General features: G+C 47.8%; 2 protein-coding genes across 2 annotated transcripts in view; both read left to right on the plus strand.

Moving 5' to 3' along the window:
• The first annotated feature begins 4,722 nt into the window (after positions 1-4,722).
• Positions 4,723-8,077, plus strand: Rtl10 (retrotransposon Gag like 10). Its single transcript, XM_055610268.1, is given in 5 exon segments — positions 4,723-4,919; positions 4,989-5,082; positions 6,910-7,223; positions 7,225-7,370; positions 7,373-8,077. Coding segments are annotated over 5 exon segments (1,371 nt in total). The 3' UTR covers positions 7,993-8,077.
• Gnb1l (G protein subunit beta 1 like) overlaps positions 4,760-18,655 on the plus strand; it is a 64,882-nt gene continuing 50,986 nt past the window's right edge. Inside the window, exons 1-2 of the mRNA XM_055610283.1 lie at positions 4,760-4,882; positions 4,989-5,082. The gene's annotated coding sequence lies outside the window, so the exon portion shown is untranslated. The remainder of the gene's footprint in view (positions 4,883-4,988; positions 5,083-18,655) is intronic.

Below are 18,655 nucleotides of genomic sequence, written 5' to 3' on the forward strand. Positions count from 1 at the left end.
GTATGCGTGATATGCATAGTATAAGATGACGTACAGATGCCCAACACACAGTCTTCTGTGTCTGGATTCTGAATCTACACTTTCAATAGCTGTGATAGAAAACAGTCAGTGAGGGGGTGAGATAGTTCAGCAGGTAAATGTGCTTATTGCAAATCTGATGTCCAGTGGAAGAAAAGAATTATCCCCAGTTGTTGTTCTCTGATCTCCACACATGCACTATGGCATATGCGCACACACACAATAATAAACATCTAAAATAATTATTAGATATGCTGTTGCTATATAGATCAGGCTGGCCTCAAACTCATGATTCTTCTGCCTCCTCTTCCTGAGTTTTGAGACTACAGGGTTCTGATACTATGCCTAGTTCTGTTGAAAATATAGGAAGAGGAGGAGAAGTTGCTGCTGCTGCTGCTGCTGCTGTGGCTGCCAGGCAGGGTGGTGCATGCCTGTAATTCCAGCATGCAGGAAGTAGAGGCAGGCAGATCTGTGCGAGTTCAAGACTAGCCTGGGCTACAAAGTGAATTCAGGACAGCCAGTGCTACACAGAGAAACCCTGTCTCGAAAAACAAAAAACAAAGAACAAAAAAAGGAAAAGGCATACTATGCTCATATATTGGAAAACTGTATTTTAGTATCCTTTCTTTCTCAGAAAGAAGAGAATAAGGGGAGAGGTGGAAGGGGAAGAGGTAGAGAGACCCTAAAACTCACATAGAGTCTAAAGGGCCCCTTAGCAAAATAAATAAATAAATAAATAAATAAATAAATAAATAAATAAATAAATGAATGAATGAATGAATGAATGAATGAATGAATGAATGAATGAATGAATAAATAAATAAAAGGAAATATCGAACTTGAAGGCCTTACACTTCCTAATTCCAAACTTAACTACTAAGCTACAGTAATCAAAACAGTGTGGTACTGGCATTAAATCAGACATAGAGACCAATGGAAAATAACAGAAAGCCCTCTAGATAAAGAAACACACAAGGTTTATGATTATTAATATGTGTGTGATGTGTGAGCTTGTGCACGCAGTATCAAATGACTTTTAAAAGATAAATTTTTAAGTTTTACGAATATGGTTGTTTTGCGTGCATATATGTATAACACATGTATGCAGTGGCTTCAAAGGCCAGGTTTTGATTCCCGTGGAACTGAAGTTGCAGATAGTTGTGAGCTACCATGTGGGTGCTGGGAACTGAACCTGTGTCCTCTGTGAGAGCAAGTGCTCTTACCCACTGAGCCATCTCTCCAGCCTTACCAAATGACTTTTGACAAAGGTGCCAAGACAGAGATAGAACAATCTCTTTAATGACTAGTTCTGGGAAACTGGACATCGGTATGACAAGTCCTGAGCGTAACTACTCGTTGGCAGGGTGTGAGGGAGTCAGAACACTTGTGCTTTACTGGTGGTAACAGAAAATGATGTTACACTCTTGGAACACAGGCAGCTCTCACAAAACAAAATCAGAGTAAGACTTAGCAGTTCCACAATTTTGGGGGATATAGCTAAAGGATTAAAATCAGGGGTTGCGTTTTGGAGCACTTGCTGTTCTAAAGGACATGGATTCAGTTCCCAGCACCCACATGGCAGCTCACAACCATATGTAAATCCAGTTCCAGGGGATCCAATGCCTCTTCTGGTCTGCACATAGTGCAGATATACGTGCACATAAAACATGCATAACACATTTTTTTTTTTATTAAAACCATCTTTTACAGTGTCTCTTGGCTAGTTTTATGTCAACTTGACACAAGCTAAAATCATTTGAGAGGAGGGAATCTCAAATGAGAAAATACTTTCATAAGATCAGGCTATAGGCAAACCTGTAGGGCATTTTTCTAATGTGATTGATGGGGGAGGACCCAGCCCATTATGGATGGTGTCATCCTTTGGCTGGTGGTCCTGGGTTCTATAACAAATCAAGGCTGAGCAAGCCACAAGGAGCAAGCCAGTAAGCAGCACCCATAGCCTGTTTCAGCTCCTTCCTCCGGGTTCCTTCTTTGTTTGGAACTGACAGTCAGTTCCAGTCCTGACTTCCTCCAGTGATGGTCTGGAGGTGTAAATCAAATCAACCCTTTCCTCCCCAACTTGCTTTTTAGGTCATGATGTGTCATCAGAGCAATAGAAACCCAAAGACACAATGGTTCCACAGCCCTATTACCCACAACAGCCAAAGGTACAAACAATTCAGTGTCATGAAGGATGAAGGGTAAACAAACTGTGGGCACTCAAAGGAGGGATCAATGAACTTTTATTTTTGGGTGTTTTTTATATATAGATCTATATATATATATATATAGATGTCTGACTATATAGACCAGGCTGGTCTAAAACTTACAAAGATTCACCTGCCTCTGCTTCCTGAGTTCTGGATTAAAGGCTGGCTCTTTTAAGAATGTTTTTGTTTATTTTTATATGTATGAGTACTTTTGCCTGCATGTATATACGTATGTGCCCAGTGCCCAAGAGGCTAGAAAAGGTCATCAGATACCCTGGAACTGGAGTTAAGGATTGTTGGCATAATGTTTTTGTGGACTGTGTACAGTTTATCCTTGCTCATTCAAATGCTGATTTCTCTACCCACTATTTGGCTTCAATCCTGACATTGCATTGTGATGTTTATTTTAAGTATCTCCTGTCTCAAGTTTGTGTAAACATGTCCACCATTTGAGCCAATAAAAATGCCAAGGAGCCATTGCTGAGTAAATGAGAATAGGGTGGGACGTCCGGGTCCAGTGAGGGGAGGAGAAAGAAAGAGGAATTAGGAGATGGAGCCACGAGGAGGGAACTGGGAACCATGGGAGAAATGGTGTGGACCTAGAAGATGATTAAAAAGCAAGTATAATGTGGGAAATCTGAATGAGAGGAAACTATGCAGGCTTGGAGGTTTAGGATGGAGTAACTATTGCTCAAAATTGTGCTCTGGGGTAACTAACTACATCCTAATTTTTCTGTGTGGTTATTTGGGTAAATAGCTGGTTAAAGAGTAACAACAACAATGTATTAACAACAATGTGAATCCATATTAATCATTAATAATCATTCAACAAAGGATTGTTGCGAACCGCAATGTGGGGGGTGGTAAACAAACCGAGGTCCTGTACAAAAGCAGTCTGTGCCCTTAAACTCTGAACCATCTCTCCAGCTCTCAGTCAACACCCAAAAGGAAGGCAATTCAGGCACATGTCACAGCACAGATGAAACTTGAAAACATGCTAAATGAAATTCATTCACAAATGGACAACCGTGTGTAAGCACCAGGTACATGGGGTATACAGTCCAGTTCAGACTCAAAATGGTGGGTGTTCAGGGCTTGGAGATAAGGAGTCGGTGTTGAATGGATAGTTTCCAGTGTGGCGAAGCAGCTCTGGGAATGGAGGAATATATTTATTAATACTGCGTTGGATGCTTTACAACGGTTACTATGATAAACTTTGTCATGCACATTTGAGGTGAGGCCCTAAAACAAACCCAAAAGGCAATTTGGAAAAAGGCCTATGTAGGAGGGGCTTATTGGGTGGTCTTTTGCACAAGCCTGCTGCTCATTCCCTGCTGACTGTTGGCTCCAGCTGCTTTGGGGCAGGGTGATGGGAATTCACAGAAACAACCCCTCCCTTAAGGGAGGAAGTTTAAATTATCAGGTCAATTAGGAAAGATACAACTGAAAAAAAAAAAAAAAAAAAAAAGCCCAGTTTCATTCACACTTTAAGGAGGTGTTTCCTGGCCGGGTGCCACTTTTATTGTTTTTGGCCCGGGCTACTGAAAGGCCCACAGACCCTTGGAAGGCACAATGTGATCTTTGATTCCCCTTTCAAGGATCAAAGCGATTGAGTTTGGGTGTAAATGCAGATAACATTTCAGAGATCTTTCATGAAACGAGTCAACGGAGCAGGGCAGACGGGGGCTGGTGTGTTAGGCATGTGCTTGCTTTCATAAGTATTACCGTGCAGCAAAGCCTTCTGTTCCTGGTCCAAGGCCCATCTAAATACATAAGAGGGGGGGGGGGGGGGAAACTATGCATATGCATGAGGGACACATAAGGTCATCTCCTGACCTCTCTGAAGTGTTGGGTGCCGACTGGGCTTCCTAGTGCTGTGCAGTACGCTGGGCTATGCACTGCTCAGTCCAAGAGGCGGTCTGTCTGGGTACGTGTACACACAGTGTTCAGTCCAAGAGGCGTTCTGTCTGTGTACGTACGTACAGGCACACACCATCAGACAAGGAAAGCCACAGGCCTGTTTGCTTGCCTTTAGGTGCTAGGTATCCCAAGTGGAGGGACATGATGCCAGCTTGTCCTGCCTCTCGCAGCAGGGGTGGAGATATGCAGACCCTGGGGCTTGTCTGGCGCTGAACAAGGGCACTGGACCGGGAGGGAACTGCGCAGACCTGACACTCAGGGAAATGCGCTCCCCAGGCCCGAAGGCTCAGCAGCCACTAAGTACCGGAGCCCTCGTGACGCCCTCAGCCCTTAAACTCACGCCGGTCCTCGGCAATATTTCGGGTGACAGCGCAGCGAGGACTGGGAACGCATGGGACCTGCCTCTGCTCCCGCGGGCAGCTGAACCAGCTGGCGCCTGCGCACGTGGCCTCCGGGGAACTGTACCCAGCGCGCGCTCCCATCACGCTCCGCGCGGCGCCTTTGCGCTGGCACAGTACGGGCGTCCTCGAGGGAGAGGCCTCGCGGTCTACAGCGCAGGCGCGGCGAGCCGAGCATGCGCACTCAGCCCCTCGGGAAGGCTAACGTGGGGAGTGCGGAGGTGCCAGGGCGGGCACGTCCGGGGCGGCTGCGCGCACGCCAAGGGGGCGTGCCTGGCGAGACTTTGGCTAAGATCCTAGGATCCCACAGCGTCAGGCTAGGAGCTCGGCGGCTGGGTCAGTGTGGCGGCGCGAGGGGGGGACCGCGAGCGGCGTAACCCCGGGTCTGCGCGGGGTGAGGAGTCACGTCCCCGCTCATCTTATCTCGCTCTCCACTTTGCAGGTGGCTGTGGGATCCTGCCCTCGGAAGTACGCTGTTGTGCCTGGTGTGCGAGAGCAGATCCTCTGACCTGGCGGCCCCTTCTGCGCATTCTCGGGTAGGTGGGCTTAGTTGTCCCAGAGTTTAGGAGCTGGCTGTCCTGCATGGCGGCTGCTGGCGGGCGGTGCAGGGAGTCTGGCCTCCACTCCTGTTTTGGCTTTGTACAAGTTCTGTTGCCGTGTCTCCTGGGTCTCGGAGCAGAGAAGTCAGTCAGCGTGTCAGGTATTACCGGGCCCGCGGAGGAAGAGTATTATGCGTCGCGCGCCCGCCCCCCTCACCGTCTTCTAGTAGATTGCTGTCCAATCTATTAGAAAATGAACGAAATTACTTGGTGCCAGGCAGAGTTGCTAGAGAGAAGCGAGAAAGTTCCACAGACTGATATGCAAAGGGCGGCGTGGGATGATCATGAGGCTCAAAAAGTGAGTGACTGGCTCAAGTTTAGGAAGAAACAGATTGGCTTCTTGTGCGGGGGCGGGGGCGCTTCTCTCGAGTTGCCAGGTGCACTCAGGCACTTAGGTGAGTGGGCACTTAACAGCTAAGATTTGCAGTTGGGGCGGGAGTCTTGGTGGCACACTGGCTTCTGGGCATGCAACGTGGTGTTTGTGGGAGCCTGACACCTAGCTCTGGGGCCTGGGCTTGTGGACACTACTTTTTGAGAATTCACTGAGAGACTGGATCTGGCTCATAATTATGATGGGAATCCTAGGCCAAAGGCTGGGCTTTCTGGTGTGAGTCAGCGATCTACCTGAGATGTTCCAGAATGCTTGGGTGGTAGAGGTGGGTGCTGGAGGTACTGGCAGCTGAGTGTTGTAAGCCAGAAGATCAACTTTGTTGTACCTTTCTTGGAGAAATTGACTCTGGGTGGGGGGTGAACACATGGAAAACCAGAAGTGAAGATATGTGCAGGACATGGTGCTCCTAGGAGAGAGATTGTGGAGAACTGGGTTGTGTGTACAGGATGAAGCAGAGAGTTGAGAGGAGGGAGGTCTCAAGTGGTGGGCTTCCCTCCCTAGAGAGGCTGGTGCAGAGCGTGAGAACCCCAGAGGGGAGCTCCTTGTCTTCCTTCCTTGTCTGGCCTCTGATGACCACAGCTTAGAATGAGGATGGATCCAATAGTTAGAGGGAGCTTTCCATGCTCAGCCCATGTGCTGGTGGTAATAGGAGGAGACCTCACAGTGGAATTTCCGAATTTCACTTTGGGAGATAAGGGTGCTAGGCTATTGACTGGGATGAAGATGAAGGTGGGGTGCTCAGGGTTGGGTACCTTTGCCTGTAGGTGGTCTCCTGGAAATCCTGGGAGTGGCAGGAAACAGATCAAGCAAGGCAACCTATTTCTGTCAGGTGTTACTGTATGTGCAAGGATGTTTTTGTATGCTCTGTTCTTAGCGGTTTACAGCCAGGAGCGCACTCCTCCACTCTGTAACCTGTGAAATGATTTGTGGCTAAGCTTGTCTCTACAGCAGGTTCTGCTCCTCTGCTGTCATTTACTAATTGGTGTGTAGCTGCACACAAATCAGGTTGCCACTCTTCCTTGGCAATAATAGTGGTACCCAATTTGTGGGTAATGTGTAGTCAGCATTCAGTACAAATGGTACTATGACACACACAAATGGTACAAATGACAGTTGCTACTATCATTGCCCTAAAGTTCCCTGATGTTCTGGTCTGGCCCCCTCTGAGATTGACAGCTTCTGTCATTAACCTTGAAAGTCACTGGCAGCATTTGTCTGTTTCCTTTACCCTCCTAGGTCAGCCACTGGGCCCCTCCCTCCATTCAAAATAGCTAATCACATCCCTGAGGGTTTTCTGCCTGCTGCCTCCTCCTGCCAGTCAGTGGTGATGGTTGAGCCTGGTTTCTGCTCTTCCCCACCTTGTTTTTGGACAGATTGCCTTGGATGATGGCCTGCGTCTGACAGTCCCTCAACTCTTCCCCGGCTCAGCTTCCCTGGTCCTCATCGTTTACCTGGAATGGCAGTCTGCCACACCCTGCCCAGCCGCTTCTTGGCCTCTTGTGTTGTACCTGACTCTTCTGGCCACACTAGGCCTTCAGTGGGCACTTCCTCCCTTTATTCCTGGCATGCCTCATGGCAGGCGCTGTTGGCAGAACCCTGGTAATCCTGTCCAGATGGCAGCCAGTTTCACCAAAGCACACCCTTGGCAGCAGATGGCGGATTCTTGGATTAAGAGGCTCTGCTATGGGAACTGCATGTGTGTGCACCACCATGGAACAAAACAGTACAGCTAATGATTCTTCTGGCAGTAAGCCCATAGAAAGGGGCCCTCCAGCTGGATGCACACCGGAACCCTGGCCACTCAGGACGGACTTCCACGGGGTTCCTGGCTCCAACGTGGTACCTTCGATGGCACTCCATGACTTCTGGACTTTCCTGGCCCCGATGGGCAATTATATGTCTTCCACTTTGAGCACTGTCAGGGCAATTGCAGCTGTGTCTATGAGAGCCTCAGTTGACTGACAGGCCCAGCCTAGGCCTGGGCAGCCCCCTGCCTCAATAGGGACCTGCCTTTGCCTGATGATCGTGAACTCTTTTGCCCGGATCTCAAAGAAGTTATTCAAGACCCACACAGTTTTGTTGAACACTATGCCACTATCTCCTGTCCTCTGCCTTCCACATCAAGCCAGCCACCAGTGGCCCCACAGCTGCCTACACTAAGGCAGGACTTAGGTTCTCAGTGGCCCTAATGTCCAGTGTGGATACTCCCTTGAGGCCTGCCTTAGCTGCTCCTTCTGACCCCTGCTTGGTGCAGGTCTAACCCTATATCCAGAAGTGCCTGACCTGAACAGCAGCTGGCCAAGGAAGGTTCTCCTGGACCCCAAGATCCCCTGACCCAGGCTAGTTTTGGATTTAGCCCTATTGTAACTGCTATGAGGCCAGCTGCTTCCTATCCAAAGGAGGCAGCCCCCAAATTTGTCTCAGTACCTTTAAAATCTGTTAACTCCTCTTCTTAGAAGCTAGAATCAGCTCATCTGAGCTTAGAACCCCAGAAGACAGAGAAGAGTTCTGAAACATGAGACTAGGAAGTGTGTCTGGGTACTCCATGGTGGTTGAACAGTGTCCCAGAGATCCCACAAGAGCCACCCTTTTCTTCCATTCCCTACTCCTTATCCCTGTGTTCTGAGCACTGTCTAGACATGCAGCAGTGCCCCTCTTGGTGCGGTGGTGTGCACAGGGCGGGAGTTCCACAGCACCCAGGCAGGACAGTGTTGTCAACAGACGACTTCACTGACCCCCATGGCTGGATAGCAAGACAGAAAGGCGTGTGAGCTCTCCCTGCTCCTACTGGAATGTGGACCTGTGTTGGGCCCTATCTGAGTTCCTACCCCACACCTGGAAGTGCTGTTCCACGTGGCCAGTTCTACAGGAAAGGCTCTGTAGATGAGCCTACCAGATTGTAGCGCTGGGGCCAGAAGGTGACCCCACAAAGACCCCTGTTGCTGTTTCTTCGCCTCTGCCCTGCTCTCTGACCTCTGACACTAGGCTATAATGGAAAGAAGGCTGCTTGAAGGAAACTACTGCTCTTTTTTAAATATTTTGGTTGGTTGGTTGGTTTGGTTGTTTTTGAGACAATGTTGTGCTATGTAGCTTTGGCTAGTTTGGAACTTGTTATATACCGGGCTGGCCTTCTGAGTGGTGGGACTAAATGTTTTTTTTTTTTTTTTTTTTTTTTAATGATATACCAATGAAGTATAGTGTAATTGGATATATAGCTGTATAATGATCCAATTTGGTGATTACTATTTATGTTTCCTAAATGTTGATCATTTCTTTGTATGGGATTGTATTTACATTCCTCTCATGGTTCCGTATAAAACATGAAATACATTATTGGCAACTATAAGTGCACATTGTACTGTGGAAGTTATCTAACCTTTGGGTCTCTTCCTGGTGTTTTCTGTCTTGTTTCCATTATCTGCCATCTGCTTCTGCCAGGTCAGTTCTGATAGCTTTTGCATACAGGTACCTGTAGCATTTATCTCTCGGTACCTGCCTTCTTTTACTTAATAGTTTTTTTTGTTTATTTGTTTTTTATGGTTAAATAATAACATAGTATACATATATACATATATATATATGTATGTATGTATATATATACACGTCTTTTAAAAACCACTCATCTGTCATTGTACACTTTGGTGGAGTCCATTTTTTTGTGAGCAGTGCAGAAGCAGCTGTATTCATCCTTGTAAGGGATAAGATGACATCTTGGCTGAGAACCATACTTCCTGTGGGCTTACTCAAAGCCCTGGCCAGCTGGGAGGTTTGAATGCAGGAGGGTAGGATCTCCTGCTTGGTTCAACCTTAGTCATTCCCCTTTTTACACGGCAGCATTCTCATTATACCTGGTCATGCTTTCAAAAGCTTTCCATCCCCTCCCCTCACACTGTACGCAGACACATGATTCAACACTTTCGGCCTCCATGATGGAAATAACCTGGATCTGCTGGTAGACTGAGCCTCCGTGAGACTTTAGCATACATACGCATCCCAGGAAGCATTGCCCAGTAAGCATGAGGTGATCTAACTGCTGAGTGTATGGTGGCTGCTGACAGAGCCCTTGTTTGTGAACAGAAGTGCTGTTCCCATTCTGTCAGCAGAGCCCAGCCAGGTGTCACAGGTGTGCAGCAGTGCTCAATGTAGCCATGAAGGTGAAAGGATCTGCTAGGAGGAGCTGGAGCCAGGTGGGGGAGGGGGGCCAGTGTTCGGTGGCTTTGGTATCTGACTTCTGAGAGCTCTAGGTAAAGAGAAGAGCAGGTAGCAGATGGGAATGTGAGGCCTGGGATCGGAATGAGGACAGACCAGTTCTGCACAAGGAAGCATTTTTAGTGAGAGCTAAGTGTGCAAGCTCTTTTGAGGCAAATTAATCTGAGGATGGGGACACAGCCACCCAATACACAGCAAGTGCCTACTTAGAAGTGTTTAGACAAGGAAAGCATCAGTCTTTCAGTTTTACAGTTGTGAAGGCAACACGAGGAAACTTTCCTAGGTAGTTAATAGGACCATAGCTTGGAAATACAGCTGGCCATGATGAGCAAACATCTGGTGAGACTTGGAATAGGTTGTTGGGTTGTTTGCTAACCTACTAAGAGATGCTTTGGGTCCAGGTGGTTTCTTTGTGAATTATTTCAAAGCACAGATTCCGTGTACATAAAACAGCTGTGAATGTTGCTAACAGAAAAGATTTTTGCAGTACACTAGGCTGCAATGTTACAGGCTGCTCAGCTGCTCCCATGATTGCTCATGGCTAGAATGGACTGCTCTCTCTTATTCTTTAGTTGTCTGTGGCTGGGCTTGCCATAGCTCTGGTGGTGGATCCTGGAATGTCTGCAGGGATGATGGTCTACTTACTCCCTGGCTCTTGCCATGCTGCTGTCCCCTAATGCACCTGCCTCCCCACCTCTGGTGGACCTGAAGTGAATCCCTTCTGCTTGAAATGGCTATGGTTCCTCCTGACCCTGATCTTCCTGGGGCATCTCTTGAAGGCTTGGGTAGTGGTCTGCCATGTATCTGAAGGCCTGCAGCTTGGCGTCTATGGTTGGCAGGCTTGAGAGCACTCAGCAGAGACTAGGTGACCTAGAAAATTAGTCTTGGCCCTATTTAGAAGAGAAAGCCACTCCCTGTGATTGGGTTCTTGATAATCGAGGAGAGGAGGCCTTGTAGCTGCGGTGACCAGGTTGTTTGCTCCTGGCTGTCTATAGGTGGAACAGAAGCTTGGACTGTAATGGTCTTCCAGACCATTACAATGTAGCTTGTCTCCAGTGACATCAGCAACAGTGACAATAGTATCCACCTTCCACCAGAGGCAGTGACCCAGGTGATCTATTCCTTGGGAGAGAAAGCACTATCAGGTTAGACCTGTGTGGAGGGTCTGTCCTGGTACTAGGAAAGATGACCTAGGAGAGGACTCCCCCGGAGCTGGACACAATGATGGGCATGCCTCTGACTAGTGTGTCCTTTTCACTTACCTGGGAAACATCCTGACATCTCATCTCTAGACAATAAGCCATGGGCTCTGTCAAATGGTTTTTAAAAGACCTATCTCCAAGGAAGACCTTAAATCAGGAAGTACTGGTAATAAAGTCCTCTAGACATTAGAGTACTCTGTAAAATTGCAACATTTGAAGCACTTGGATATTGGATAGAGAAATAGTAGTGAGACAAACCATTTGGAACGGTATAAGTTGAAAATTTAGTACATTATTAGCGGCGTTTCAAATGAATGTCAGTAAAACCACTTGATAACTGGCTGGCTTTCTGGAACATAGTAAAGCAGAGTGCCTGCATCTGTTATGCCAGCACATAGTCCAGATGGATTAAAGATGACATTTTTTAAGGTTGTAAAAATGCTTGTTAGCTTCCTGTTGTAACAAGTGCTAAATAATCAATTTGTGAAAAGGAAAGGTTTAGGGTCACACTTTTGGAGGTTTTAGTTCACTGTTTGTTGGTAGTTTATCATGGAGGCAACACGTAGCAAAACCATTCACCCCATGTCCAGGATGAGAAGATGAGAAAAGGGACAGAGGGCCCAGTATCCCCCTCAAGGACACACCTGTGACGTGAAACCTTCCATGAGACCCCTTCTAAGGTTTCACTACCTCCCAGCAGAGCCAAGATGGGGACCAGGCCTTTAACCCATGTGCAGAGCATTTGAGGTCCCAATGGAGCAGTTCTACAGAAAAACACAAGTAGTTCTAAGATTTTAAGTTTTGCATGTCCAGAATTGCCAAGGGTATGGCAGGTGGGCTCCCTCTTGCCATCGGTGGGAATATAAAATGCTTAGGTTTGACCACATTAATAGTTCTAGGCATGTAAATGTCTGACCCCTTGCCCACAAGCTCATGCCATGGGTAGCTGCGGTATGTAATTACGGTGTGTGAGAGCTGAGTGGGCTTGAATTTGGTCACATCTTGTTTCTTCCCCAGACTCCTGTTAGGTATGAAGTAGTTTAATCCTTACTGGGTAGTCAGGAGGGTTGAAGGAGGATGATATCCATTGTGAGCTAGCTGAGGCCTGTGACTGTCTATCATAACACTATGAACAGCAAAACTAAAAGAGTTAAAGAGCCAGCCATAGGGGCAGGGCAAGTAAAGATGCCATTCTTAGAGCTTCTGTCAGCATTAGCTAGAACTTAAAATCTCAGTGACCTGAGTGGACACCTGGCATTGGCTGTCCATTCTGTGTGTGTTGGAATAGTCTGGATATGCTCTGCTTACTGCTGTATCTCAGAAACATTTACAGCTCTCCCATCTGTACATACTGCTACACAGCGAAATGATGCTCTGGGGAACCATGATGGGTCATAGGTGTCACCCCACCTGCACCACTGTGACCAAAGGAGGCCACAGCTGCACCTAAGTTACATGGTCCTCCTCATGTGGGGTGTGCCTTAGTCACTGCTCCGTTGCTGTGCAGAGATACTGACCAAGGCAACTCTTTTAAAAGAACATTTAACTGGGGCCTTGCTTGTAGTTTCAGAGGTCTAGTCCATTTTCATCATGCTGGGGAGAATGGTGGCACACATGGCTCTTGCTAAAGAAGCAGTTGCTAAAGAAATAGGTGAGGACTACATCCTGTTCTGTAGGCAGAGGAGGAGACTCGGGGCTTGGCGTGCGCTGATAGTGGCACACTTCTTACAACAAGGCCATACTTTTTAATCCTTTCAAATAGTACCACTCTGGTGACTAAGAATTGTAATATTTGAGTCTGTGGGGGCCGTTCTTTTTCAAACCATCGCAGGTGAGTTGCTCAGTACTGAGCTGAGTAAGCAGCCGTTCACGCTGGAGGCAGCCGCTGTGGGAAAACGGTGGGCCTGTAATGTACAATGTGCATGTTCAAACCAGAAATGCTTCTTGCCACAGTTCTGGAGTGGAGAAATACAAGGTCAAGTTGTAGGCAGAGTGATTTTTCCTAAGGCCTACCCTTGGTTTGTGGGTGGCCATCTTTCCTGTGTTCTTGCCCAGTCCTCTCTCTCAATGTATTTCCATGTCCTAATCTGCTAGGACACCAGGCATGTTGGATCAGGCTTACCCTAAAAGTATTTTACCTGAATTACCTCTTTAAGTACCCTATCGAAATATAATCATGTTCTGTCATATAGTGTGGATTAGGACTTTAGCTGAAGAATTTGGGGTACTCCTGCTTAGAACAATGGGTTTTTATTTTCATTTTGTAGTTTTCAATAGTGCTGTGGGCAGCTCTCTGTACTGTGTGCAGGGCCCTTGGGGCCTTGGTCTTGGGGCCAGTGCTGAGGTGTGGAATTGCTAGTCTCTACACTGAATAGGCTGTTCCTTGCTGTTCTGTACATGGGCTTGTTGCATTTATTATTTAAGAAATTTTTCCCTACATGAGGGTTCAAAGGCATTGTCCTGTTTTCCTAAAGTCTCATGTGTTGCCTTTGACATTAAGCCTGGAGTCTCCTTGTTAGTGTGACTGGGATAAGGGGGCCTCTGCTGTCAAGGCCTGTGATGGGCAGAGACTCTTGACAATCATAATGGCTGTGTAATCTGAGCAAGCAATAAATTTTTCATGTGTGAGGCCACTGAGGTAGGGGTGTATGTGTTTGCATGCACATACTGGAGTGTAGCCTGTTGTATCCTGACTAACAGAGGATCCTGTTTCTACCTTCTCCGTGCAGCACAGACCAGGTCTGGCCTCAGCTGCTCACTGCTCCCTGGATACATTCTGGTCTGGTCTAGTCTTAATTAGCAGGTTTTAGTAGGAGTCTTGACTTTGGGGTAGAGAAATGCCCACCTGCACCTTCTTCTTCAGGGTGACTAATTTTTAAACCACATTTGATCCCAGGGAGAGAGGCGACTGTAGTGAGTTCTGGTGTGCCCCTCACCCAGCCCTTCCAGTTCTTGTGTCTGACACCCTAGGATCACCGTGCCTGTGAGCAACCTGCATGAGTGTGCTCTCTAGGACAGCAGGAGTCCTGAGCTACCTTAGTGTTCCATGAGCCCTGGAGGACCCTGTGCACGGTTGAGGCCATGGCATGTAGGTGGCTCTTGAATGCTTGTATATTTGTTACATGTACGGCTGTATGGCTGAGCTACCAGGCAGATGCAAAGAGACATCTGACTTTTCCCCTCTCCACAGTCTGTCCCTTGTGACTGTTCAGTGCAAGGGCCCGGATATTTGGGCTGATGGACAGTGTCCCTACCACTATGGCTAAAGATGTCATTTCCAATGGGACTTGTTTACTGAGCCCTACAGTTGTATCACAAAGGATGGTCACACTTCCTGTAAGCAAGGCTTTCCATGTGTTCAGACATCGTGCTGGTGCTGGCTGGGTTACCGCCTCCGCCCAAAAGTGCCCCAGAGCAGGCTTAGCTTCCTGACAGCTCATAGGCTCCTTAGACCACTCCTAAGCAGTGGCTATCCTTGGGTACAGCTTGGGGTGCCTGTTCTTGGAGAACCCCCATCATCCCTGTAGCTCAGGAACTGGCGCTGTGTGATGGTCTGTGCTTATTGCCCTGGTCTGTTACATTGGCTGTCACAGCAGGCCTACTGGGAAGCTGGGACTGTAGCTGGTCTCTGTCACTCTCTAAGTCATTGGGGTCTGTTGGGAGGGGTCTGTGAGACCTGGTAGGATGAGTGGCCATTCGGGGTAGAGGACTTGGGTTGGTCACTGCCCCCAGGGAAGGAAAGCCATGAATCCTGCTGGGCAGCAACACATCAGACCTAGAGCAATGCTCGAGGTGCTAGGCCTCTGTTGTAGAATGAGCAGCAACATATTTCTCCTGGAGAGAATTCAAGGCTGTGGCCCAGGCTGCAGGTGTAGTCATGCCTGCTCAGGGCTTTCAGGAATATGCTGTCAGCTCAGCACGGAGATCATCCCTGTGCAGCCTTACAGAGCTAGTTAAGGGCTTCCCTGGCCCTCAGGCTGAGCTCTCTGCCAAGGCTGCAGCCTGCCTGTTTTTCTCATGGAAAAACGTCTCAGTGCAGGCCTGAGGTATCTTGTCCTTCAGGGGAAAGAACCAGTATCTACACATTCACAGATTGATAGTGGTCAACCTTAGAGTACATGAGGTGAACTAATGATTGGAGTGTGCCCTCCAGATCCTGGGGGAAGGTTCCAGTACTCATGTTGGCACTGGGCTGCAGGCACCCACTTTCTTTGCTGTTTTCCTAATCTTCCTGCCATTCTTCTTGCCTCCCCGTTGCCCCAGAATGCTTCCTGGGTTCTGTATCTTTGAAGCTACTGCCTCCCTGCCTGCCTGGGTACTTCCCAAGGCGGAGACTGACAGAAGATTCAATGAATCGAAGGTCGCCAGTTGGGGCGTTGACAGATGCCCAGCCATGATACCATTTCTGATTTAATAACCGAATGGGAGGCTGGCCCTTTGTAATAATTAGGGCTAATTACTGAGGAGGTGTTGACAGACAGGCTGAGAGGAAACAAACTACCTTTATCCCGTGGCTTAGAGTCAGATTACTGGCCCAGTGCTATCTGTCCCTCAGAAAGTAGACGCTTCAATCACTCAGCGAGGCTTCAAAGGGGAAAGGCCCTGACAATGCTTGGGATTTGGAAAGCAGCAATGAAGTGCGCCTTTGACTCTGAGTCTCCAAATGGAGCCCCGTTCCAGGAATGGCTTTTTTGTGCAGCTTGAGTTACCTCTGTAGACTTGCTTCCTGAGCACTTGGGGCAGGGAGGGGCTGCATGGCATGGGCAAGAGGCTGGGGCAGGTCCAGCCTCTTGAGGTCCTTTCTGGGCTGAGCTGCAGCATCTGATGTAGTAGAGACCCATGTCTCTGGGTGGCAGAGCTGGCAGCACATGAGCCCTGCCTGGGAGCATGTCCAGCTCTTTATGGAACAGGGAGCACAGCTTTTCTGCAGCACATGAAGGCAGGCCTTGCCTCCCTGGAAAGGGTTACGTTCTTAGTGTTTTTTATGGCAGGACCTCTCATCAGAAGGTCTCTCACTTGAGGTTGCTCTGTAGGCAGTTTCCACCCTTGTCTTGGGCTCAGAGCCAAGGCCACAGAAGTGATATCTCTCGGTGGGCTGTCAATCTCAGTGACTCAGAAGGTACGGGAGGCTGGTCTCTGGGCTATATGGGACCCACGCTGTGCTGATCACCCAGCACTACACAAGTACAGAGGGCTGTGTTCAATCCTGGGTGTGCGGGTTTTAAGCCAGAGAAGTACTGAGCAAGGTGTCTGGCTTGACAGTTCAGGGCTGCAGCTGCAGCTCAGTGCGGCTACATGGAGGAGAGCTGGGACAGCCAGGACACTGGCCAGAGCTGTGGCAGGGGCCCAGTTCTGAACTTCTAGGTTTTGATGCCACTGATTTCTTTCATCAGAGAGTCCTTTGCTCACACCAGAACTCAGGGAGCTCCTGCCTCCCCTGCTCCTGGCAGAGCCTGGAATGTGCTAGGCAAGCAGGAGGTGGGAGAAAGCCCGTACACACCCTCATGTATCCCCAGTGTGTCTGCTTATGGCTGTATTTCTTTGATCCTGCCACACTGAGGGATCCTGAGTCTTTCAGATCTGTGACAAGTGCTCTGGGCTGAATGGACAAGGTGACCTTTCTTTCCCGGTATGCATACTGCTTTGTATCCAAAGAAAGTGTCTTCTGGGGCTAGGAGATGGCTTGGTGGCTAAGAGTACTTGCTGTTCTTGCAGACCACCTGGGTTCAGTTCTTGGCACCTTTGTGGCTCTAGTTTCAGGGGTTCTAATACCCTCTTTTGGCCTCCATGGGTACTGCACACATTTGGTACATATGCATACATACATACATACATACATATGTGGAGGCAAAACACCCATATACATAAAATAAAACAAATAACCAGGCCTGGTGGCCCACATCCTTAATCCCAGCATTTGGGAGGAAAAGGTAGGATAAGCTCTATGAGTTGGAGGCCAGCTTGGTCTACATAGTTAGTTCCAGGACAGCCAGGGCTACATAGAAAGACCTTGTTTTAGAAACAACAAGAACATAGACTGTGCCTCAAAAATAAAACAAAATAAACAAAGGGAGGTGTGTTAAGTCTGTTATAGTAACATTGAGCAGAATTAGGGATTGCTCAAAGACCAGAAAAGTCTAGATAAGAATTATGTTTTCATCATACAGAACTGGCAAATCAAATGCCATTAACCACAGTACAAGAAAATCACCCCACATATGTTTCCTAGTATGTTTCATTTGAATATAGCCTTCCAGAGTATAGCCAGGTGAGCAGAGCCACGCATGTTAGTGTACACAAAAGAGGGAGCTCTTTGTCACTGAGATCGTAAGTTGAGCACCACTGAGGACTGAAATCCAGGCTGAATGTAGATTCCCCAATTAAACCTAAGGTCCTTTTCTGTCCCAGGACCTCTCATTGTACTTCCTTTCTTGGCTTCTTAGCCTGCTGGCTCTGACAGTATCTTATACTTTTTTTTTTTCTTCTTCTTCATGTATATGAGTGATTTATCTTCACACACACCAGAAGAGGGAATCAATCTTATTACAAATGGTTGTGAGCCACCATGCAGTTCCTGGGAATTGAACTCAGGATCCCTGGAAGAGCAGCATCCAGTACTCTTAACTGTGGAGCCATTTTTCCAGCCCACTTGCACTCTTATTGTTGCTAACCTTGGCAGTTGTGAGTACAGAGTACAGCCACTGTACTCTGGCTCTTTGGAGAATGTTCCTCAGTTGATTTATCATTTGTTTGCCTCATGATCACACTGAGCCCATGGGTTTAGGGAGGAAGAATACAAGATAAAGGGCCTATCTAGTCACATAAAATCATTGGTGTGTGTCTTCATGTGTTTCTCACTGCCAATGCTGACCTTGGCTGGCTGGTAGAGGCGGCGTCCCTCAGGCTTCTCCATGGCAGTTGTCTTTTCATCCTGTGCTCTAAGGAAGGGAGTCACGCATAGAACGTACAGCGTGGGGTTGAAGCAGTGACATCAAGGGGGATTCTGTGTGGGAGAGCTCTCCAATGCTTTCTTTCTTTATGCAGTTCTTGCTCCCTCTTCCTCTTATCCCCAGGGTGTGACAGTGCACTGCAGGCTGGCCTGAATTTTGTGACCTTCTTGCCTCAGTCGCCCAAGTGCTAGGAGTTTGAGTGTGTACCTCCATGCTTGACTTCCATCAATTTTTTACCTCAGCATGGATTCATGGGTACTTTAGTAGCAGTAGCAGTATTTGTTGCAGTGAGGCTTAACATGCTTGAGGCTGCAGAAGACTCATTCCTTCAACAGCGTTTTGATAGTGGGGCCCTTCCTTCCTTTCCTCTGACCCTAGTAGCCACTGATCTCTCCCCCCTAGCTCCACTTTCGCCTTTTTCAGAATGTTCTATAAACAGAGCACTTTACTCTGTTTTACTCTTTTATAAACAGAGCATTTTACTCTGGAAATTAACCCACACTGTAATGTGTGTGTACACCACATGTGTGCCTGGCGCTTGTAGAAGTCAGAAAGTATCAGATGCCCTAGAACTGGACTTACAGGAGCCACCATGTGGGTGCTGGGAACACAACTCGGGCTTTCTGCAAGAGCAACAGGCTGTCTTCACAATGGGCCATCTCCCCCCCCCTTATAGATTTTTTAAATTGGTTTTAATTTTGTTTTAGTTGTTAAATTTTAGGAAAATGAAATGTATCTACATACAATAAATGTACACA

This window comes from Psammomys obesus, unplaced genomic scaffold (assembly GCF_907164565.1).
Source record: "Psammomys obesus unplaced genomic scaffold, mPsaObe1.curated_primary_1811, whole genome shotgun sequence".
Classification (NCBI taxonomy): domain Eukaryota; kingdom Metazoa; phylum Chordata; class Mammalia; order Rodentia; family Muridae; genus Psammomys; species Psammomys obesus.